At 55.6% G+C, this 23,898-nt stretch overlaps 1 protein-coding gene across 1 annotated transcript in view; it reads right to left on the bottom strand.

The window, feature by feature from the left end:
• Positions 1–763: 763 nt before the first annotated feature.
• ZSWIM5 (zinc finger SWIM-type containing 5) overlaps positions 764–23,898 on the bottom strand; it is a 100,905-nt gene continuing 77,770 nt past the window's right edge. The window contains exons 3-14 of the mRNA XM_074598436.1: positions 20,964–21,112; positions 20,180–20,330; positions 14,570–14,749; positions 12,107–12,283; positions 9,572–9,718; positions 8,750–8,887; positions 7,986–8,246; positions 7,427–7,562; positions 5,541–5,698; positions 3,058–3,221; positions 2,669–2,750; positions 764–2,237 (exon numbers count right to left, since the gene is read on the bottom strand). Coding sequence (XP_074454537.1) covers positions 1,375–2,237; positions 2,669–2,750; positions 3,058–3,221; positions 5,541–5,698; positions 7,427–7,562; positions 7,986–8,246; positions 8,750–8,887; positions 9,572–9,718; positions 12,107–12,283; positions 14,570–14,749; positions 20,180–20,330; positions 20,964–21,112 — 2,606 coding nt within the window. The 3' untranslated portion in view covers positions 764–1,374. The remainder of the gene's footprint in view (positions 2,238–2,668; positions 2,751–3,057; positions 3,222–5,540; positions 5,699–7,426; positions 7,563–7,985; positions 8,247–8,749; positions 8,888–9,571; positions 9,719–12,106; positions 12,284–14,569; positions 14,750–20,179; positions 20,331–20,963; positions 21,113–23,898) is intronic.

The following is a 23,898-nucleotide window of genomic DNA, read 5'->3' on the forward strand; positions in this document are numbered from 1 at the left end:
CGTTCTCTAACTACAAGTCACTGTCCAGCCCAGCCCTGGCACCCCCCCAGCCCTCCCGACCCGCTGGCAAAGAAATGAACCGAAACCAAAGAGCCGCCGGCACGGGGCTGGAGAGTCTGCCCCTGGCGTGGGACGAAGCCGGGATGGGCTGAGCGTTGGCCGCACCACGGAGCCGGGCAGCAGAACGGTGCAGGGAGGTGGCACAGCTGCGCCTGTCCCCCCCGTCCCTCCCCAGGAGCCGGGCAGCCCGGTGCCCGCAGCCCGCCCAGGCACCTCGCACCCCTGCGCCCACCGGGCGACGTCTGCATACGAGGCGATGGGCTCGTGTCCTCCATCGCCAGCATCCATGCGCGTCCGAGCGAACGTCGCGCCCCCGAGTCCCTTCCTTCGCCGTCCTCAAGCGCTGGGCTGCCGCTCCTCCTTCCGTCCGTCCGTCCGTCTGTCCGTCCCAGGGCTGCGAGTCGAGCGGACGTTCGCCTCCCCCCACACCCTTCTCGCTGCCGACGGTGCCGTGGGAACCTGAGAAATGTTCGCGTGCCTCCTCCTCTTTTTGTCTGTGGTTTTGTTTTGTGTGGTTTTTTTTAAATAATAGTTATAATAATAATAATAATAATAGCAATAATAAAAATAATCGCCCCAGCCCACGACAATTTCAAGTATCCCCCAAATAAAAGACAGAATTATAAATAATTATAACTTTACAATTTAATAATTGACACATATACTATAGTATTTACAGTATCATAAATGCTTTTTTTTTTTTGTGTTACTTTTAGTAAGCAATCCCTGAGAACAGTTACTTTAACTTGTTTTTATTGAAGTATCTTCACAAATAGAGGAGTTTGCATGTCTCGGGCGGGCGGGAGAAGCGCTCTGCAAAGCCATCGCTTTTGGTGACGCATGAGGTTCTAGTGTTGCGGGTTTCTTTGCTCGCTTTTTTTCTTTTTTTTTTTTCTTTTTTTTTTTTTAAATTCCCCATGTAATTTTAAAGATTTTTGCACTTAGCAACCTTTGGATCCCTCCAGCGACCGCTTCCTTCAGGAAAGAGGTATTAGATTTCCAGGTTAGCTTTTGGTATTGGCAAAGGAGGGCAGGGGGCTGAACGAACCATCCTTTTTCCCCGTGGTTGCCTTTTGGTTTGTGCCCAAGGAATCTCTGGATCCTCTCAGCGTGTGAAATGGTTAAATCCAAGAAAGAAAAAATATTTAAAAAAAAAAAAAAAAGAAATAAAAAAAAAAAAAAAGAAACAGAAGACCAGAACAGAGCAGCCTCTGCCAATGGGGGGGAAGGTGATCTCCGCTTTCCTTCCTTCTTCTCTCCCGAGTCCCCGTGCTGCGGCCAGACCCTGCCAGTGAGCGTGGCCGGGGCCGGGGCTCACCCAAACCGTTCCCGCACCAGCAACATCAGTTTTTTCTTGCCTTTGTAGATTTGTTTGAGATTGTCAATGAACTGGGCGAACTGTATGTGCCCGTCCTGCGCCAGGAGGAAGGTCTCCCTGGCCTTGCTGAGGAACTCGATGAACTCCCCGTAGTGCCGCGGGCTGATGTGGGTGAGCCGGGAGTGGGTGGTGTTGATATAGGCGCTTATCGTCGCGTCCAGCAGCTGCCGCAGCGGGGCTTTGTCGGTGGACATCAGCTTCCCCGAGTTCCTGCGGCCGGGGATGCCGGCCAGCCCTGGGGCCGTCATGGTGCAGCGGCGAAGGATGTCCGAGAGCACCGTGGCACAGTGCACGCTCTTCACCACCAGTGGGATGATGGCCGCCAGCTCATTTTTGCCCAGAGAGTGGCTCAAGGCACAGGCCCAGAGCACGTCGTTGATGGCCGGGTGCGTGTCCTGGTTGTAGGCCAGGTTGAGATGTGTCATGGCCAACGAAGCCAGTTTGAACGCCCGGAGCGGGTAGCCCCGGTGCTCCATGTAGCGGGCGATGGTGAAGAGCTGGGTGTAGGTCATGCCAGTGGAGGCGGCGTCGATGACGATCTGGTAGGCGGTCTCGAAGGCGATGTGGTCCTTCTCGCAGAGGGTCAGGGCAGACAGGGCGCAGTTTTGCGGGTCCTTCATGGCGCACTGCAGCGCCAGGGTGCGGGCGCAGCTGGCCAGCTCTTCCCGCTGCGGGTAGTCCAGGCTCAGGCGCAGGATGGTGTTGTGGGACATCACCGTGGCCGCCACAATGCTGGTGGCTTCCGTGGGAGTGAACAGCGAGTACCAGCTCTGCAGGATGCTCACCAGGGCCCTCACCCCTGCAAGAAAACACCAGGGTCACGGCACAGCCCTGGGGCCTGGCTCAGATCATGGGGCTCCTCCAAGTCCCCAGGTGTCCAGAGCCAAGGCAAAGCCAGCTCGCGGCAGTACTGAGCTGCTGCCTCTGCCCCAGCAGGGACAGGACAGATGGGGACAAGCAGAAGCTACCCTGCGCTGCCATGCTGTAGGGCATAGCGAACACCGCTGGCCTGGCCCGGGTACAGGGGACCTCTCCCAGTCCCAAACCTGGCCACCGCTGTGGCCCCAGCCCTGCCAGCTGGTGCTCTGAGGCGCATCCAGTTACCCAGGAAGAAACGGGAGACCCAGGAGAGCTCAGATGCCCAGGGTTAAGAATGACCCTAGGATCTCCGTGCCCACCCGGCTCCCACCACATGCGGGCTGGATCCCCCCGGCACGGCGAGGCACTCACCCACTTCAGTAGCGCACGTCACCAGCCACCTCACCATCTCCCGCCGCCGCCAGTTGAGGGTGGACAGGGTCATGCGCATCACCTGCGAGGCAAACTCGGGGTGACCAGCTGCCCCAGCGGGCTCCAATGAGGCCACCCAACACAGTGGTGCTCTCCCAAAAATCCCTCTGGACCGGCTGGCTACCGGCTCCCCAGCACTGCCTTGCCTCCACCCAAACCGCAGCGGGCACAGGGGCCTCCCAGGGCTGAGCTCCCCTGCTCAGGGCCATGCTGGGATGAATTTACTGCTTCCACAGGGGACTGCCTGCTTGGTGGAAGACCATCACCAGCGCCACTGCCGTAGCACGTGGGGCAGAAAGCCCACCAACATCCCCAGTGCCATCCCGTACCTGGAGCCCCAGCTCCAGTGCCACGTTGAGCAGTGTCGTGTCCGAGTTGCTGTCGGCCGGTGTGGCAATCTTGAATGCGTCCTGGGCCAGCTTGAAGATCAAGGAGGAGGAGTGGATGTTCTTCTGGATGGCCTCCAGCACGGTGCGTAGGCGCAGCATGTCCCCTGGGTGCAGGCAAAAACAGTCAGATGGTTTAGCCTCCCCCCACCTTGCCCTTGAGCCTCATCTCCTGCCTGCACTGGGGTGGTGAACAGCATGGTCAGCCCCTCTGGACACGCACGCGGAGGGAAGCACAGGGACGCTGGATCAAGCCCTGAAGTCCAAAAGCAAAATGGGACGTCCTCCCCAGGAGATGACACATCCTACAGCACCCATCCTCCCTCAACATCATCCTCTTACGGAGAGCACAAACAAGCTTGAGTGATCCCAGACACGTCCTGGAGCATTAGCAGACATCTCCAGGCACCTGGATGTTCTACCCTGGGCTCAAGTTTGACAGCTGTACAGCAGACTCTTCCCGACAAAGGAGGGGTTTGGGGAGATGCCCAGCACTGAACGGCTGCAGAAAGGTCAGTCTTCATTTAGAACATTAAAACGAAGAAGAAAAGCTGTTTGCTACACACATACTGTCTTGCCCAGTAAGTCCCTTCTCTCTGCAAAGCTAGCAAAGGCTGGGCCAGGGTCACCCAGACTCACTGCGCCTTGGTCCTGGATGTCCCAGGTCAGGCAGGCAGCTCTCATGACTGAAACAGGCTGAGATAACCCCAAAGAAGGGGGTTTCTGGCACAACATCCCATGATGCTGTGGGTCTCCTGACACAGGAGGCCATGGGTGCTAGGAGGATAGGTGATGGCACTGGAAATGGGACGGGATCTTGGAAGAGGGACCTCATCAAGGCATATTAATATCATGATCCTGCGTCTAGCTTGGGAAATCCTCCTGCCAGTCCCCGTGGGACACAGGGTGCGGAGAGGGACCTTTGACATGGGTGCAGACCACAGATGCCAACGTGCCACATCAGGTCCTTCTGCTTTGTTCCGGATTCATTCTTCTACTCCCATCGTATAAACTGAGCAGATGAACCTCATGCAAAGGAAACCAAATAACGCACAGCAGTGTGAAAAACCTAGCGCTGCACCTGGGCACGCACAGACTTCTCGCTAAATAGCTGATAGCTATTTAGCTATTAGTGACTAATAGCTAAAGATATCGCCTGCCACCCACAGCAGCCGCTTGCATCACCACCAAAATCCAAGCCTGCCTAAAATGGCTCGCGGGGGCGCAGGCAAGCAAGGCTGCGAGGACGCAGGATCACATTAGGACATGCTGCGGTGGGGGAACACCTGGGAAAGGGACAGTGGGAAAAACACGTGCAATCCAATGGCCCTACATCACCCAGAATAAAAACCTCATCCCCGTTAGGTGGTGGAAGGGAGGAGAAACTAAAGGATAAGCCAGCTACCATCAGGGCACTGCAAGGCAGGTGCAGGACACCATCACCACCAGCAGCCACCAAAGCAGCCAAGAGGAGGAGGGCTGGAAGAGAGAAGAAGCTGCCGAAGCAGCAAGGCTGGAGCTTTCTGGCAGCTCATTTACCTTCCACCTCACTGGGGAAGTGGCACCTTCCCCATCAGGCTGGCAGTACTGGAGGATGGAGGCCGCCGCAGACTGTGCGGAGCAGTGGTGGGCAGTGGTAACTGCTCAGCTTGCCAACCCTCATGGGGCACAAGGCGCTCGCCGTCCTGGTGGGGCTGGTTTCTGGACAGAGGGATGTTTAACAAAAAGCCCGTGCTCGCCTTCATCATTGTTCCTGGGCAGGAACCAAAGAGGCCTGACAGACCAGCAAGGAGGTGTTTTACGAGCACCCCCATGGCTGGGACCAAGGTGTCCCACCCAGTACGGCTGTCCCCATCTCCAGCCCTGCCAAAAGCCACACGTGGTTTGGTGCACAGGGAGGTCTCCTCCCTCCTACAGTCTGTGCGAGATCATTACCACAGGGCAGGAAGAGACAAAGCAGAGGTAAAAGGATAAGCAGCTTCAAACTAAACCATGGCATGAACTCATGACGCATCTGGCAGGGCTAGCTGACCTGGCAGCTTACCATGCTGCTGGGCAGGTATGGTCCAGCATCACCCAGGGGCACTGCCCAGGATCTGCAGCACTGCGGTTGGTATCCCCGGGTTGGCAACCACAGGGTCGCCTGAACCTCCTGGAGAACCTCCTGTCCTGCCCTGCCAGACCATGATGAGCCTTGAGGCCCTTTGGGACAAGAACCCCGGAGATCCGGACTCCAGTGGGCTGCTTCGAGGCCAGCTCACCATGCCCTGCCCATGGTGGGCTACCAGTGGAGCACTCAGATGGTCTCTGCCAGTGGCTGAGGGAGCAGAAGCAGGAGCTCCCACTTTTCTCCAGGAAAATCCCTTTGATGCTCTTGTGCAGCATCATCCCATCACCCGTGCCCCAGAGCTGTCCCCCCCACCAACCTTTGGCTGCCGTGAGCATGGTGGAGGCCAGCTCGCACTGCTGCGATTCCAGGTGCCCCAGGGTGAACCAGCGCGGGTATCTGCTGGGGACCACCGAGACCAGGTGGTGGGGGTGAGTCACATCGCCAGATGGGGCCGTGGTCTCCAGGACGGGCAACCTGAAGGATAAACAGGAGGAGGCAACATCAGACCCCAACCCACCCCTGCCTTCGCCCCCTCTCCCCAAGGCACTGGTGAGGGGAGGCAGGGGCTGCCTGCAGGCAGCTGCCTGCAGCGCCGCCTTTGAAAGCATCCTGCTGCCGTGCACGTGTGGGGGCTCCCGAGGCAGCGTGCTCAACACATGGGCGCAGGGATCAATCTGAGACCAACTTGAAAGGAGAAGAATGATCCGTGAAGTGATTTATAAACTTGTAAGAAAAAGCACAAGCCTCAGAAAAAAAAGGAAAAAAAAAAAAAACAAAACAAACCAAAATCCCTCCTCCCTCTCCGCTCCTTTCATGTCAGAGCGCCCGGCAGAACTCCTGGCTTTATCATCTGGTTCTTCTTAAAACGCCCGGTTGTGATCAGAAGCAGCGGCACATTTCCCCAGGGCCTCCGCAGCCGGTTTGGGTTACCTGCTTTTGTGGGGATATCTAAAAGCCTGGAAATTCCGGGGGAGAAGGAAGCCTGAGGAAGTGGAGCAGGAGTCTCACGTTGCCAGCCATGGTGCCAAAACCATGTTGGCTCTTAAAGCCCTGAGTTGGTGCTGGTGTCACTAACTTGATGGCCAGACGTCCCCCTGCACATGGAGAGCATCCAACTGCCTTTGCTTTCTTCACTCGCAGGCTTGGAGTACCCACAGGGCAGCAGAAGCCCAACCGTCCCAGCCCGGGTCAGAGACACCCCGACACAGGGGGTCCCAGCTGGGAGCAGGGGACAGGCACTAACAGATGGTGAGGGAGCAACGTCTGCCCCCAGGGCCTCAGTCCCACTCCTGCTCGGTGGCTGGAGGTCTCAGGTCTGGTGGGGCATGGTGTCTCCGTGCACTGCAGAGGCCCTTGGCTGCTCTTTTAGGTCTGGCTGTCATCCTGAGCAGCTCTTCCCAGGATGAAGGGATTTCAAAATTTCTCTCAGCACTGGGGAGAGATGGCCCATTTCACCGAGGAAACGCCGCAAGAAAGATGGTGTCAGAGGGAGAGGGCACTGGGATGCACTGGGGCTGACGGTCCTTGAAGCATTGACTCATTTGGGAGATCCCAGCATTTTCAAGACCCATTCGGCCCCTGCCAAAAAACTGCAGTACACGGGCTGATGTCTGAGGTGTGTCATGCACCGGGGAGGGAGATGGGGCAGCTCTCGGCACCAGCCCTGTCCCCAGTCCCAGAGACGGAGCTGGGCTTTAATGGAGAACAGAGTGCGACTGTGCCCGGCTCTGCGACATCCTGGAGCCCAGGGCAAATCATCTGCCCATCTGTGCCGGGATAACAGCCCTTCCTGCAGCGTGCCCGAGGCCTGGCAGACAGAAGGCAGATGACAGCACCATGCCTCCCTGGGACCTGCTCCAGAGGAGGACGCCTGTCACCAGGACAGGCAGGTGGTGGTCCAGCCTGGAGCGAGGCGCTGGGCAGAGGGCTGGACCAGCAGACATTATCACACCCATGCAAATCCCTATGGAGGGGGCTTGAAAGCCAGGAATCACCCAAACAGAGGGCAGGAGTCTCTTTGCACTGCTGCCTGGTGCCCGGGAAAGCCCTACACGCTGCACAGGATGATCCCAGGGACGGCAAGCTCCAAGCCTGCCTCCACTCCCATCCCTGCTCCAGGGTTACAAAGCATCCCGGCTTCCCGGCAGAGCAGAGGAGGGAGGCGCGACTGGGGGGCAGAGACAGAATAAAACATGCACCAACCTCATGGCCCGCAAAGCCAGCTTGTACGCCAGATCTGCATCGTGGGGCAGCAGGGCAGAGAACAGGTATTTGGCAAAGGTGTGCATGGGGACGCTCTCACGGTGGATGACTTCTCCCAAGCCGCTGAAGGGACCACCTAGGCAGAAGCAGAGCCCATCATCCCTAATTAGCACAGCAGGATCTGTGGCTGGGGTTTGCACCACCTCAAAGCTTTGAGGATCTGCTGAGCAGCTCCCTGGTGCATTACTCAAGTTGGACTCAGGGGAAGGGGCTGCTCCTTCCTTTTCTAAAAACCCTTTCAAGTGCAAATCCCTCAGAAACCGAGGCCACGTGCTTAGCACCCTTCTCTGTAACGCAGCTGAGGCGGTCTCCCTCCAGGGATGTCAGCAAACCCTTGCTTTGATGGGGCAAAGCAGCCATTCTACAGACTCAGCACCACACTCACAGGGGAAGAAGCCAGGATGGGGTCAGCCAGGCATAACCTTGGAAAGGGCACCCTGGAGACGTTACCAGCACTCAGCTAAGACACAGGAGCCAGCCAGATGGACCAAGCCCCCACCTTCCAGCAGCAAGATGCACTGCTTCCGCAGGGTCTGCACCAGCACCGGGTCCAGCTCCAGATCCTGCAGCCGGGCGATGATCTGCTCCTCATTACGGCACACCTTGTCTTGGGCATAGAGACCTTCAGGCATCACTCTCTGCTGGCCCATCCCCATCAGGGCCACCTCTAAGGCCAGGGACAGGTAGGACTCGCCGCTGTCTTGGCTACTGGTCGCGACGGGCACGTGTTGATACACTGGGGGTTTGGAGTCCCCGGCGTCTGAAAGAAGGGGGAGAGACAGAGCAAGGTTAGAAGAGCCTTCCTAAGCGTCAGAACCACAGCAGAGACTTCAGAAGCAAGACCCACGCTTCCCTCGCTGCCTGCCTTTGGTCACCCAGACATGATGGATAAAAGCTCCCTACAGGAGATGTGGGCTTCACCCTCCTTCCTGCTCTCACTAGGAGGTGCAGGAGCCCTGAGATCTGTGCAACAGGGTACATGGCTGCCACCAGACCCGCCCCATGGGCCAGCGTGCCTTGGCCCAGCTCTGCTAAGCCACTCTCCTGCTCTGCTCTTGCTGCAAACCAGAGGCTGGGAAACCTCAGGGCACTAACTCCCCCTTCTCTGCACTGCGGCTCTGCCCGGGCTGCTCCTGCAAAGGTGGAGAGAGGGGAGGTTTGGAGCCCAGGAGTCCCGAGCCCCAGAGCTGCACCCAGGGTCTGCCCGCCGGGCTCGGTTCAGCCCCAGGCACCAGGAAGGGAGCCAGGAGGAGCACTCAGTACCTGAAATTTCAAGGCAATTTTCCTCTTCTAATCTACAAGCTTCGGTCAGGGTGAGAAAGAGGCAGCCGATGGGGTTCAGAGGGTGGCCCACCCAGCCCTCCAAGTTGGTGATGGTTGTTGCTCCTCGCTGCAGCAGCTCTGCAAAAAAACGGAACAGAAAGACATTAAAAGTGATGAATTGAAAGACAGGTTCTGCACCCAGAGAGATCTCTGAGACCAAAGGCCTTTTCTTACCCCTTACTGGGGACTTCCAGGGCCAACCTGGGCACGGTAGCTTGTGAGGGCAAGGAGCAGCTCAGAGCAGCCACGCCGCAGGCTGCCACAGACATCAAAGCGAGCAGGCACACAACAAAAGAAGGTGCCCCCAAGGTCACATAAGATGCAGTGGTTCGTTCTTTGTTCCAGGACAACATGAGGGGCTGCAGAGTCCCAGGATGCGGTCTATAAAGCCGGACTTGCAACTTACAGACTCATTTGCAATGGCAGCCCGAACGTTTTGGAAACACAAGTGGAAATCTCTCTGGAGATGACAAAGACTCCCAGCGAGTCTTAAAAGCTCCACCTTTTGAAGAACTCAAGCTGGCTGAGCTAGCAAGGGCCAGGAGTCACCAACCACCAGCAGCACTGCAGTAACTGACCCCGGCTCTCCGCCAACCACAACTGCAAAAGGAGAAACACTGATCTTGTCTCCTGGTACTCTGGGTACGTTCTGCTGCTCTGGATGGGGCAGCACTACTCTCTGAGATGGAGAAGACTTTCTCAACCAGCTGGGATGCCCCAGCTAGACCTCGTGGGACACTTCTTCCATAGCTCTACTCATACCTTTCTTCTGATGCTTATATATTTCCAGCTGCCTTTGCTGCTGCAGTCGCAGGGTGTTGATTATGGCAACAGTTAGTCGGAGAGCTTCTCTGGGATAGCCATGGGAGCGCAGGGCGTCCACCCGAGCACAGGCTGTCGGGACGTGTTCTGCAAGGCAAGGACAAACACAGGGGCATGGCTGAGCCAGAGGAGCACAGAAATTCACGGGATGATACTGATCGGGGGAGAGAACCTGACAGCATCAGGCTTCAGGGTATTTTATTCTACCGGTCTTCCCCACGCCCCAACTAAACTCCTGATCCCTGCCTTAAAGTCCATCACTTTCTCCCTGCTCCTGGCAGGGATGCCTACCAGGAATACTAAGGGGACTCCTACCAAGTCCACCATGTTCAACCCACAGCAGCCACGTCCGTACCTAAATCCCCACCTCCACAAACCTCATCCGGTGGGAGCATTTCCAACACGCCGTTGCTGCAACACAATGGCTCCAAACACAGGCTGTTACCACCCTGCCACTCACTCCTCCTAAAATCTGCACAGCTGACGGTGATTTCTCTCACTGCTGTGCACCCAAACGCTTCTTAGTGTCTCCTCCAGCACCTCTCCCCTGCTCTCATCACACAGGTGGGGATACAGGGGGTGAGGCTGTGCATCCAGCACCGCGCTGGGGGCACCGGCAGATCTGGGGTGATGTTTTGAACTGCTTCCTTAATGCTTCCATGGAGCGAGCTCTGCAGACACCCCGTCTCTTCTGCAGCTCTCCTACCTGGCGTTTTATTACTAGAAACGGTTGCAAGAACGCCCCACAAGACTCACAGTTGCTTAGGAATTCATCTGCTCCTGCTGCTCATTGCTCACCTGAAATCACAAGCAACTGTGGAGAGGATTATGACTGAGTGAGAAATTAGCAGGAGCAGATGACATGACATGCTGCATAACAAGCAGTGAAAATCCTATTTTCTTGCAAAATGTCCTACCAAGGGGGAAACAAACAAACAAACAAACAAAAGGCAAAGACAGAAGATCTAAAATTACGATAGAGGGATAATTTCTATTTCTGGAAGAGCTCAGAAAGCTTTGGAAATGGAGACAACCATCTCCACAAATGGGGTTTCCATGTCCCAAAGGTCACCCGCAAGGAACACACGAGAAAGAGGTTTCAGAACAAACGCATCTGTAAAGTGCTTCTTATTGCTTCCTCTACTCGTTTGCTAAATGGATGAAATATCCAGCTTCTTGCTGAATTCATCACTGGAAGTTACTGACAAATCACACGCCTCTCCCAGCACTGCGTCCCTGAAGGAGCACCAAGAAAGCGCAAAATCCAAACATCAAGGCAGCTACATCAGATGAATAACGTGCACCAACCACCGGGGCCGAAGGGCTCACCAGAGCCCAGATTACGCCAGGGGCGGGGGAGCTGTGGCCACCACACCCCTGCTAGATAGACAGAGTCCCCGGAAGCGTGAGCCCACCACCGCTGCCTATGGCTGCGCAGGGAGGAGACCTGCCGCCTGCGGCTACACAAAACTCCTCCTAGAGTAGAAACGTCCTCTCCTGCTCCAGCTGAGCTAGCAGAGATGTACCAGCGGCCTTCACATGGGCCCTTTATAACTTATCTCCTGGCTTTAACAGCGACTTAGTGCCCGCTGCTCCACAAACCACATCTCTGGGTGACTGTAAATATTCTCTTCCCATTTGGCTGGGTGACGGCAAACCCCAGCACCTGGAGCAGATGACAGAGCAGGGATACGCTTTGACCTTTTCCATGTCCATACATTCTCCTCTTTGGCTGTGGGGATGAGGCATCCACCCTCTTGGAGGTGTGGGGGCCTTGCGTCTCCCATTTTGGGGTCAGTCTGAGGGCTGACAGCCACACCAGGCACCCTCCAAGCCCTCCGTCTCACCCATTCTCATCCCAGGACACGTAGTTGTCAAGGGTCTGCAGAGCTGCCCTGGGTCTTGACTTTGCAGTAGGGAGGTTGTGTGCCTTGAGGGACATGGTCTAAAGGTCTACAACACAGAGGGTACTGGACTTGACTGGTCCAGTAGGCCTTAAGCTCATCCAAGGCTTAATTGTACTGTCTGATAATTGCCTTTAAGGGAAGAATAAAAAGAAGGTGAGAGCAGGGAAGAAAAAATCCAGACCATACAGCTGTGCTCCCCAACCAACTTTCAAGGGACTTTAAGCGTCCCCCTGTAGTGGGAACAGTGAGAGCTTGCACTGGGGACAGCCAAACACACTGGCACGATGACAGAGGACACGACCAGCCCGGTCCAAGCTGACCAAGGGAAACCCACCCTGTAAAGATGTGGGGTTTGCTATAAGGACAGTGGCTGGGTGTGGGAGGGCATCAAGTCCTTCTGCTCGCCCCACTCCTCAGGCTAAGGGCCAGGGAGGCACTTTCAATCTAGGACGCAGAAGCTTGCAAGGACCCAGGGCAGCAAAGCTTCTTTGATGTCTCGGGTGGCTCTTCTCCACTAGCAACTCTACCCACCCAGGCCACGCAAGGGGCTGCTGGTCTGGATGCTCACCTAGCCACAGCGGCTGCCCCTGGGAGTTGAAGAGGAGGCTCTCGCCCTCCCGTTGGTAGGAAGGAGACACGTAGAAGTCACTGCTAATGATGCGCTGCAGGTGGCTGTCCTGCCAGTGGAGGTCACAGCCCTCGATCGCTCGGGTGAACACGGTTCGTCTGGGCCTGGCCAGGGATTCTGCGAAGAGAAAAAACATCAGTGCCTTGGTGGGGCAGGGGCAGCCCGGTCCCACCCCCAGACACGACCTCCCTGGGCAGAGAAACGTCTTTACAATGAGAGCACAGACCCACCTGGTCCCATCCCAGCTGTTTCCAAGCTGAGCACAGGAAACCATTCCCTTTAGATACCTCTGCAGCCCATCCCCGTCTCCTTAGATGACATTGCTAAGTAACTTGCTACAACAGTTGCCTTGGCCAGACAGGCGAGAAAAGAGGCAGGGACGCCGTCTATTTGCTTTCTGACAATAATCCACTGTCACATTGAAATGTGGCCACGCATTCCCACCCCTGTGACACTCAGCTGCCAGGGGTCAGGACTGGGCTTCCTCAGCGTCACTGCCCAGCAAGCACCACGAGCTCTCCTCTTCTGCTCCAATGCAAAGCCCCGGCTTCATCGAACCACAGCTGCTTAGACCAGCAGCACCTGAAGCCACATGGGGAACCACAGCAGCGTGTCTCATCTGCCTCTGGGCGATGGCGGGAACCATCGCCCTCCAGCAACCTCCTCCGGCTGCATCAGGGGGCTGGACGGAAGGAGACGGCATCATCTGAAACCCCACCGCTGCTCTGCAGCAGATGTCTGCGCTCCTCTTCAGAACCGCTCTGTAACTTCACTGACATTTTTGAAGCTCTCAAATGCTGGGTGAGCATTTCACTCCATCCAGACAGATCAGACAAGTGGTTTGTTGGGAGGAAAAGGCCCGTCTGGAGCAATCCCGCTATTGCTCCAGCCACGCTGGGTCATGAGGGCCAAACACAGCCAGCAGGCTGCAAAACAGGAAGCCCCAAAGGGGATGCAACGCTGAATGTTAGGTCCTGCAACCCGCAAGACGGGCCAAGTTAAGCGCGTTCAAGGGGGGAAAACAAAAGGCACTGCTCAAAGCTGATCCAGGAGACTGGATAAACACACGCCGGAAACGATGGCAACAAGCAATTAGCCTGAAAGCTGCAGGCACCCCGAGGTGGAGAGAAATTAAACAGGTGTTCGCAAGTAGACAGCCAAGCCTGCTCACTTTACCAGGAAGGATTTCAGGAATCAGCTGTTCTCCTTCAGTAATAAAAGAGGCTGGCAACAATCTGCAGCACTATTTGCATACGCACAAACATTAACCCCGGGACACGTCCAGGATCTGTGCTGCTCTCAGTCCCCTGCTTGGAGAGGCAGGAGCGTGGGGACAAGAGGACGTTCTCAGCACGTGCTTCGGAAACTCCCTGGCACATCTAAAATAAGTGACCAGCTCGGCCCCGGCAACCTGCCCCGAATGCCAGAGCAAATCCTCGGCGGAGCTGGGAACACCAGGGGGAAGTCCCGGGGTTGGCGCAGGACATGGAGCAAGGCCAGGTTTAAATTAAGCCACTTGCTGAGGATGCACAGGGGGAGGCAGCCGGGGTGCACGGTCCTGGCCATGGCTGGGGTGGGCTGGCAGGACATCCACGCTCCCGAACTGCTGCTGAAGGTCTAATCCCACCCAGAAGAGTGAAGCTTCCTTCGCGGCACGGCTGCTGTCCCCCTTTCTTCCCATTTTGGTAATACACCAAAGAGCAATTCCAGTGCAGCAGATGGAGGCACAATAAGAGCAGTAACTTTCAATTAATGCCTACTTCAGGCAAAAAGGAAGAGGGGAAAAGTGCTTAAATTTCAAGGGATCAAATACTTTGTCAGGGGTTGAGAAAATATTTTAGCACAAGGGAACAACTCCATAACTACACTATGCTCTGCACTTGAACTGCATTTCACATTCCTGGCTAATGACTTATCTACCACCTGAATCAAAGCCCATAAGCAAGGCTCAAGGGCTGGGAAAGGGGGTCTGCATCATCGCCAACTCCTCACTCTTACATTACAGGGTTGGGAAAGGGACTCTGCATCATCTCCAACTCCTCACTCGCCCATTTCAGCGAGGGCTTCCAAACTCAGCTCCGCTCCCATTCAAGCGGCACCAGTTTTCTGTAAAACTCCATACCCAAAACTGCACAGGCTGTAGGGGTCTAAACTCTCCCGAGGTCAAATTGCTTTAAAATGGCCTCTGATATGGTGCTTAAAATACAGGTGACTTCACCCAAGATGTAGCAAAGAGCCAAACATTTCCAAGTGTATCTAAAACCAGAGGCTGTAAAGAGACGTATTTTATATTCCCATGACTCCCAGAGACATCACCAGCCGGTGAATTGAGGTCTCTCAACTTTGGGGTGCATTTTGACCCGGACCCAACTCCCTGGATTTCCACTCCCTGCCTGGACTCACCTTGGCTGTGACCGGAGCTCTGCGTAAGCGCGTTGGTGATGTTGGGAAGCTCGTTACCGTAATTGCCATCTTCCAGGGGACAGACGTCCATCTCTCCCCACTTGCGCAGCTGCCGAAGCCAGCAGGATTTCTCTTCCAGCTTGCAGTGCGGGTTTAACACCACGCACACCCACAGTGCCCCTAAACAAAGCCAAGAAATCAAGGAGGTGCCACCACCGTACCCGCGGGGCCAAAGCTCTGCTGCTGCCGCGCTCGTCACGAGAGCCTGCAAGGTTTCACCGGCGTTTGTAAACTCATTTCAGCATAATGCACGGACCCAGGAGGGGGATTTAGACAGCCTTTAAATAAAAGTAAAACTCCTCCGTAATGAAGCTAAATTATAATCTCATGAGATGGGGGACAGTGGGGAGGAGGGAAGGGGAGAGCGGCTGTGTATGAATTTGTGAGTGCTTCTGTCTGCCAGGACAAATCTAGTGTTTGAACTACACATCAAAGCATGCTTAAAAACACCCTGGCAAGCTGCAGAGTCTGTATCTCCAAAGACTAACCTGATTTTGATCCTACCCACGTTCTAAGCACTTTAAAGCCCACTCCGAATGCTATTTCATCTGCCATTGTTCTTCGGGCCATTTGCATTCAACTATTTAAAAAGGAGATTTGGTGTATTTTCTTCCTTTTTTTTTTTTTTCTTTTTCTTTTTTAATCCCCAGTAGCCCCCAGCCTGCAGAGGAACCAGCAGAGGAACCTGGAGCTTGGCTTGATGCCTCGCAGGCAAGAGCCCTCCAAGGTGTGAACCCTCAGACCTCGCAAGCAGAAGTGCCCATCAGTAGGGCGCCCATGCTGACACCCTCTGGGTCAAGCACGGGACCTCACAGGCGTGATGATGCTGTCTGCTGCGTGGGAGGCAAAACCAGGCCCAAGGACATCTGCCATCGTTAAGATCCAACTCATCCTTTCGTAAGACAGGGCTGACGCTGGTGCTGCTAACTGAGCCTAGCCGACTCTCCTGGGTCACCCACTGCTCTGAAAAGGGCTGCAGCAACCTGAATAAGAGCAAAACCATGCATTCTCCTTTAGCTAATTGTGTTTCTGCCCAAAGTTCCCTGCGAGGCTGCCAGATACAGCATGTCCCCTCCCTTGTGCCTGCCCTGTGGGGTGGGATGGCTGTGTGCTGGCACAGCTGCCGTGCGGGGTGTCCCCGGGGATCCCCCCAGGCTGAGCAGCTCATGCCGCTCCTCTCTCTGCCCGTGTCGGATCCTGCCACGCACACAAGACAGCTCACCCTCCCGCAGAAACACCCTCCCTTGCTTCTCCTCCATGGCCCCAGTGGAGACCTGGAGCACCTTCCTCCTCCCCACCCAGCCAGCTGCTCTCCCCCACCTCTCCATCACTCCCAGAGCCAAAGTTCCCATCCCAAAATGACAGCCAGAGGCAGGACATCACCCCGCAGGTCTCCGCTGTGTGGAGAGGGGATTCCTCCAGGCACCCAAACCACCTCCCTGGCTCGCTGTGTTTTGTGCGGCAGCTCCCCAGCTGCACAGCTGCGTGTCGAATGAGGCTGCGACTCCGACACAGGCAGCTGGAGCAGCCGGTCCCTTTTCCAGGCAGTGTGAGGCAAAACCAGGCTGAGCGGTGATGTCCTGGCTCCGGCTCCACCCTGGTGTCTCCCCGTTCCTCCAGGTTATAGCTGAGCTTTGGTGGTGCTTTTGGGGTGCATCTCCCAGCACCCGTCCTCTGCCAGTTGGGACTTGTGGACGTGTTTGGTTCAAGTCATTAATAAGGCGCGAAGGCTGTGCACGTCCAGCTCCTCAGAGCGGCCTGGCTCGGCAGGAGAGACGTCACGGCGTCACAACGCAGATGGTGGCAGCAGCATCGCATCCAGGAACAGGCACGGGAAGAGCAACCGCAGGCACCAAAGATCAGCAAATATTCAAAGCAGCCCTCACCTGGGCCAGCTCCATCAGCGCCTCAGCTCTGCTGCTCCCAGAAAACCCCACCGAAAGCTTGCTCCTTTCTGATGAACGGGGGGGAATAAGGCTTTTGACCTGCAACACTAGCAACTAATGCACGTGCAAGAGAAGAGCCATCTCCTTTGGGGCTTTCAGGGCCCACCTCTCCCAGAGCAGGTCTATGTCACTCACTCCCAGGCTCCTGCAGGCTCCACAGCGGCTGCACGGACATGGCACCTTTGAAAAAATCAGGTCTCGGCCCTGGAAAATGAGTCTTCCTTAAGGCTCTGGTTACTCCCCTTAGGTGAGCGGTGGGTGCCTGCCCGCTGCCACCCCAAGGGCATAAAACTCCCCACCTCCTCGGGCAGGTGTGAGCTAAATCCTGCGCTCGGCTCCTGGTGCTGGGCGTCCCGGGGCTTCCGACTGGTTTCAGGCATCCCCTTCCCACCAGCACTCCCGCCTGTTGTCACTGACCCTCTTCGCCCGCTCCCGGGCTGCTTGTGCCAGAAGCATCCCTCGGCAATTTCAGCTCACGCCTCCGACGGCGAGCGGAGTGGCTCGGCTGACAGGCGGTAATAAAGCTTGGTGCCCCATCTCTGCCGCCCCCAGGAATGGGATGCACCCGCTGCATTTTTACCTCCCACAGCTCAGCTAAGATGCGATCCTTGGAAGCCTCATGACTTCCCTCACAGCCTATTTTCGGGAGCCCTCCGCGGCATCCTTTGCCTGCCAAAACGCTGCGCCCCTGAGCACTCCTGCAGAAGGGAAGATGTGGTGGGAACAAGGAGGGAAGAGGGATTCACATCTGTCTCAGCCACGTAGTTATCTGGGAGATGGAAAAGAGGGGTTTTCTGAGCCCCATGGTCAAGTGACATCGGCTGACAGCACAAGTGACTCCTGTCCTGAGCCGAAACGCCATGCCGGGTCAGACTCTGTGTCTGTTCACATGCTGCAGAAACCTTCATCTGAACTTTCTGATAGCAGGAGGTTAAGCGGCGAACAAAGCGGCAGATCACGATTAAGCTAAGCCTCTAAACAAAAATGCTTTTTGATGACGGGGCTGGGTGCAGGGACGGGGAGGAAGGGGGGGGTCAGAGCCTTCCCAGCCCAGCGGTCCCGGCTGCTGGCCCCGGAGAGGACAGGCGCTGCGATCCCCCGCCCAAGTTTCATAACCATCAAAGAAATTCTCCTGTTTCCCACAGGGTCGCTCCCCGGCTTAATCTGCTGAAATTCCCCACTGTAAACAAGTGGCTGAGATAAATAAACCCGTCTCCAGGCAGATTAAGGTCAGGCTGCACTTCAGCTGGTTTTTCGTCTATTTTTTGTAATTAGGCTTTAATCGTAAGTACTAATGCGCCAGGGCAAATACTCCCACGCCGCAGAGCTCTCCATCCAGCAGGTCTTTCCTTTGGCTCCCCAGCAGACGGGGCAATAGATGTTCAGTTGGCAGCACACGCACGAGCAAACGATGCCCTTTTTATTTATTTATTTATTTATTTTAAACTCTGAAATCCTGCAAAATCCTTTACATTTTCCCCAGCATAAATCCACAATCTTCTTTAAGGCTGATCTTCTTCCAATCCCACGCAAGTCTGTTGCTGCAGTCTTTCCTAAAAATCGATGATTAATTATTAAACACGTGCCCAAAATAATTTCTGTGAGGCCCATTTTTCTTTCCCACGTGGCAAGAGAACACGGTCTGCGCTGGGGCTTCCCGCAGCAGCTCGCAACAGGCCCCTCATCCCTCTCTTTGGCAGCAGTGGTAACGCCAGGCAGCTCTGGCATCCGCAGCCCACAGGCGGTCGGACAACATGCCTTCACCGTCCCAAGCCTCCCAGCTACCGATACCCACCCAGCGACAGTTTGGGACATCTCTGCGCGTTGCCGATGTTTGTTACCAATGAAGACCACCAGCTCACTGCAGCTCTGGTCCCTTCATGCCTGGACCCTTTCTTCAGAAGGATGCTCTGTTCCTACAGCAAACTCTGCCCAGGTCCAAATCCAAAAGGCTTCTGTAAAATGGGGAGAATAATCCCCGCTTTGAGTATAGTCCATGCCCATCCTGCCCTGGAGATGGTTCTTGGACCATCACCGTGTCCTCTGCAGGGGCTTCACTTCAGCATGAAGGTGCCCAAATCCCTCCCGTGTGACGTGCCTACGCCAGGGGAGCCGCTCGCTCTGACGTGCGTTGGCTGGCACCACGCTTCACCTGCTGTCACGCTGATCCAGCCTTGGTAGGGCCCTGACGTTCTTCAGCCACCTTGCCATCTGCTGATGGGGACGTGCTGTCACCTCCTCCCACTCTGCCAAAAAAAAAACTATGCGCACCAACCCACCCGGTCCTTGCGTGGTTCCAGGACTGAAACCCAGCCACTCCCGCCTCATGTGTGCAGGAAGGGAGGGCGGGCTCTCAGCTTGGATAGTGGGTTTGAGATCTGGCCAAATAATCTGTAATTCTGGGCAAATTGTTTCCTGCGTCCAGGCCTGCCCAGACACCCATCCATCCACATTTCACCGATGTTGTTTGCTTTCTTCCATGTGGAAATTCTGGCTTGGCGGATTTGGCCACCTCTCCAGGATTCTTCTGTATCCAACCATCTAGCTGCAGCATCCCGAAATCCTGGAAATATCTTCTTGGCAAGCAAGCACAGATGAGCTCTCCAGAGACGGCGTGGTTATTTCCATCCATGGAACTTCACACAGAAGCGAGACATCCCACCCCTCCCATCTCTTGTCTGCGCTGTTTGTCCAAGCTCTCCAGTCTCATGGCTACGTTTGCATCGGTTGGGCACTTGGTAGGAGGGTCTGTGATCCCAGCTGCAGCTTCGGGTGCTCCCGACCCTGGACCACCCTCATCCTTTTTCCAGCTCTACAACATCCCTTTAGACCCAGCCCGTGAGTCCTGGCCTTTACACAGCATCTCCCACAGGCAGAGGAGCTCAAAGTCACTCATCGTGAAACCATGGCAAAAGTCAAACTGCTCACCCAAGATTCCAGATGCCCAGAAGAGTCCAGAACTGCTTGGTTAACTCTGCCACACAACCAACCTCCCCGGGCCCACGTCATCTAAATGTTTTATTCTAATGATATTAGGGTGTCAGGCAGCTGAGCCGGTGTCTAAGGTGCTTAGCTAGATTTACCCAGAACTGCATTTCCCTTAAAGCCAGGCTCTGCGCTGGCCATCCTGTCCCCCCTCACCCTGGAAACGTGCACAGGGGCAGGTAGAAATCTGTTAAGACGGGATGAGACTTCAGACCCTGCCTTTGCCCCTCTGGATCACGGTTCCTGCAGGACCAGCACTTCCACGTCCAGGCTACATCTAACCCCTGGGGCGCATCAGCCCCTCTCCCTCGCAAAGGCTTCGGGGCAGCACACCAAACACCAGGCTGCTGCAAGTATGGGACCAGCCACACTCCGGACACCCGTCATCTTTGATGCCTTTAGAGGAAAGGGGCTGGTTTAAGGTGTCGAGCTGTGCAGTTGAGGTCTGATCCAGCTGTCCCAGCAAAATTTCCCCAGCAGGAGATAGAGGAAGCTCCTGGCATCTCTCAGGGCCTCTGCTCCCAAAAAAAACGAGCCCCAAAAGGCTCTAGGATGATGTCTGCTGGCCCTGCAGCCCAGGCAAACCTGCTGTTTGTCTCTACGAGGTGGTGACTCTTACCCAGCTCATCCCAGAGCTGCCGGCACTTCTCCGTTATGCCCGTCCCCTGCTGCCTCCAGAGGGAGAGCCGAGGATCGGCCATGAACTGCTCCGTTATCAACGTCAGCATCCTGGCCCCGTTGGAGTCCCTCATGCGCAGCATCTCCCGAACCTGGAGAGGACAGAATGGCCCTTGGTGAGACAAACCATGGTCCCCTGGAGGTGTTTAAGACATGGTCACCTGGCTGGCAACCCACAGCTCCCTCAGTCTGGGGGTCCAGACTGTAAATATACACACACACATATATATATATGCATATAATGTATAGTCATACATTCTAACAGTCATGCAATGACTGGGACCTGACTGGTTGTAGTCCAGCTGAGCAACAGCCACAGCCTAGGCTGTGTAGAGGACCAAGCAACCAAGAACATGAAAACAAGGCTCTTCTGCAAAGAAAGAGAAGAGCCTGTAGGCTGATGCCACCTCTCCAAGGTCTCTGTAGGCTCTGCAGGGTTGGCCTTCCCTCCACTGCGCTGATGGGGAGATGGGGGAAAGCCCTCCCTCGCGCAGGGATCATGGCAAGCCCATCGCGTGGGAGGAATGGACCTGCCAGGAGAGCGTGTGAGACAACCCAGGCCTGACCCAGAGCCTGGATTACAACCGCCTGCTCCGCGACCGGGCGAGAAGGCACTGGAGCAGAGATTCCCAGCTGTGACGGGCACCCTGCCAGGGCAGCCGGCGAGCTGCCGGCTACGTGACACGCCGAGCGGAGAGGGGAGAGAGCAGCCGGCTCCTCCTCACCTTGGCAAACATGGAGTTGAGCTGCTTCCCCGAGCCGTAGTACCCTCCCTGAGATAGGAACAGCTTCACCTGCTCTCGGACCTGTTCCTCGTCCAAGTGCCAGCAGTTCTCGTCGTCGATGCTGGCCCCAGCAGTGGGGTCAGGAGCACCTGGGGGAGACAGGGAGGGAGGAGAAAAGAGACAACCATGTTTATAGCAGCAGGGTCAGCTGTCCCACCAGCAAGAAGTGGACATACCTCTATTTTATATGGACCCACCTCTATTTTATCAGCTCAGGCAAGGGAAAACCAACCAGGTTCCCAGGCAGTGAGCCCCAGCTGGCAGCATCACGCTCTCCTTCCACGGCAGTGGCAGCAGCCGTCAGGAGGGATCCTGACCACAGGGCTGACGCCTGGCTAGCCCTTCTGCGCCCCACGTGAAGTGAGGCTGAGGAAGAGCAGAGACCTGCCTTCCTTCAAAGCCCCAGGGGTGCAGACAGCGCAGCTGCAGAGCCCAGAGCGCTCCCCCGCTCCAGGGATCGCCCGGGGTGCTCCTCCTGCTCCACATCACCCGTTTGTTTAAGCATCAGTAAAGCTCCAATTCCTGCAAGCCCTTCCCCACTCTATGAACAGTCTAACAAAAGTCCCACTGCATGGGGGGCGTCCAGAGCCCCGGGTTAAACACCAGCTCCTGCCCCTCATTTGCTTTAGGACAGGGGACACGTCCCTTTGCATCAGTGTACCTGCCGGGGAGAGACCCTCCCCTGGAAAAAACAAAGGATCAATAAACCTTCAAAGAACAAACTGTGTCCAGTGCAGGGCCTTTGTCAGGCACACACCTGTGTTCACAAGCTCTATTTCATCTTCCAGAGAAGAAAAAAAGAAAAGAAGACCCACAAGTGCCTTAAACAATAGCTTGGGATCCACCTTCCCTTGCCTTGCCCCTTTCAATTCCCACTTTTTCCCCCAAGCACTGCCCTATCTCCCAGCAATGCCCCAGCTTCCCAGGCTCGCAGGGCAGGCAGCAGCACGGCTCCAGCCAGGAGCACAGAAGGGAACAGAAACTCAGCTTCTCAGCTCCCCGTTTTTGAGTCCTACTCTGCAGAAACTCCTTAGGGAAAATCAGTGCCAAGGAGGGACCAGTGCGGCTAGAGGATGCTCTGTAGAACTTAAGTCTGCTTCTCCCATCTCATCTCGCTCTCCAGCGAGGAAGGGGGTCAGCGTGGGAAGAGGGAGGTGCTGCACGGACAGCCAAGGGATGCTGTAGCCGACAGGTTCCCAATTAAATCTTAATGATGTCTTCCCCACTCGACTAGGATCTGGTTGGGGACCAGACACGGCTTTCACACAGAGACAGCTCAGGATGCTGTGCATGCCCCAGCCCCGCGCGTTGCTGAACCAGGAGCTTAAACGCAATTCATGAAAATCAAGCTCCGGGATGCCTGCTTAGCAGAGCGACTGTCGCTTCTTGGCTTGTAAGCGAGAGGACATCAACCCGAGGGGTTTTGCTCCTCCAGCAAAGGCTGAGAATGCTCCTGACACGATAAGATACAGCTATTTGTATTTATTGTCCTTTACAAAATTATTTTAATTTCTGCTAACAGTCGCTGCCCGACAGCTGTTCCAGCAAGCTCTAGGCACAGCCTGCACCGTGCTGAAGGGAGAGGAGGATGCTGCTCCCTCTGCAGAATAATTTATGGTTGACACAACCACGTAATTGGGATGGGAGCTGAAGCAGCAGAAAGAAAATCACAGCCCCCGCGTGAGCAAGAGGGCTTTCGCCTACGGCCCCATTTGTGCCCTGATCCAGCTCCCCCAAGCCCTGTCGTAAGCCACGAGGGACCACCATGCCATGGACAGTCCATCCTGACCATCTCAGGTCCCGGCTTTTCCGTGCCTTTTCCTTCCCTCCCCCAACCCAGTCCTTATCCTGCAGATAAAGAGCAGACAAGCCAGCGATTATCCCGTATCAGGAACCGATGACTAATCTGTCTACCACAAGCGCTTATCCGTCCCCATCGCTGAGGTATCCCAGACGCTTGCTTGGACTCTTAATATCCTTCTCACCACCATTCCGCCCGCCGCTCCCAGATGCAGCTATCCAGACCAGCCAGGTCATCCCAGATGATTCTACAGGGTCACCTGGTCCCACCTACAGGGACCAGGAGGGCATGGATGCCTGGAATGACCCATCCCACCTAAGCTCAGCCCATCCTTGGTCCCTCACTGAGGCTGCTGTGATGGATAAAGGTGGAGGAGTCAGAAAGATGCAAAAAGTGGTTGCATTTTTGTGGGGTTCCCAGGGCTACCCTCGGCGCTCGCTGCTCACACATAGCGTTAGCGACGGAAAGCCCGAGCAGCGAGGAAAGCAGCTAAATAAAACCTCCTCCTCCCACGCAACACATTGAGCACTTCGCACGTTGGGGTTCGGGCCGTAGCCAAATTAGTAACGTGCCTCCCGCGCCTCCAAATAAAACCTAAATTTGCTTGTAAATGTATTTTTCTCTCCTATAAAAGATTCAGAGAGAATTGTAATAGCAGATTCCTACATGTGCAATGCAACCCGGCAGATAACGGGCTGCCCAATTATGCTGAGGAGCTGGATAAACATTTAAGAGCAAACAACGGGATTTGTACCGGGTTTAAATATTAATGGCAGGATTTGTCCACTCCCCCTTGCCAACGTTCACACCATGGGGGCTTCGGCAGCGGCATGCCGTGACGCAGCTGATGAGTGATTCCATGTCTCGGCTCCAAAGGAGCAGGGAACGGCATGTAAAACAGCCCAGCGCCTGCGTAACACATTTCTCATATAGCAGCGTTCCTGCTCCAAAGAGCCCTGTTTCAGATGTGCTGGATCTTGGTCCTGCCGGATTCAGATTTAAGGAAACACCACTGCACATCTTGAGTGGAAAGAAGGTTTCACCAGCCCATTTACAGTGGCTGTAGAAACAGAG

The sequence above is a fragment of the Larus michahellis genome, chromosome 8 (genome assembly GCF_964199755.1).
Source record: "Larus michahellis chromosome 8, bLarMic1.1, whole genome shotgun sequence".
Taxonomy (NCBI): Eukaryota; Metazoa; Chordata; class Aves; order Charadriiformes; family Laridae; genus Larus; species Larus michahellis.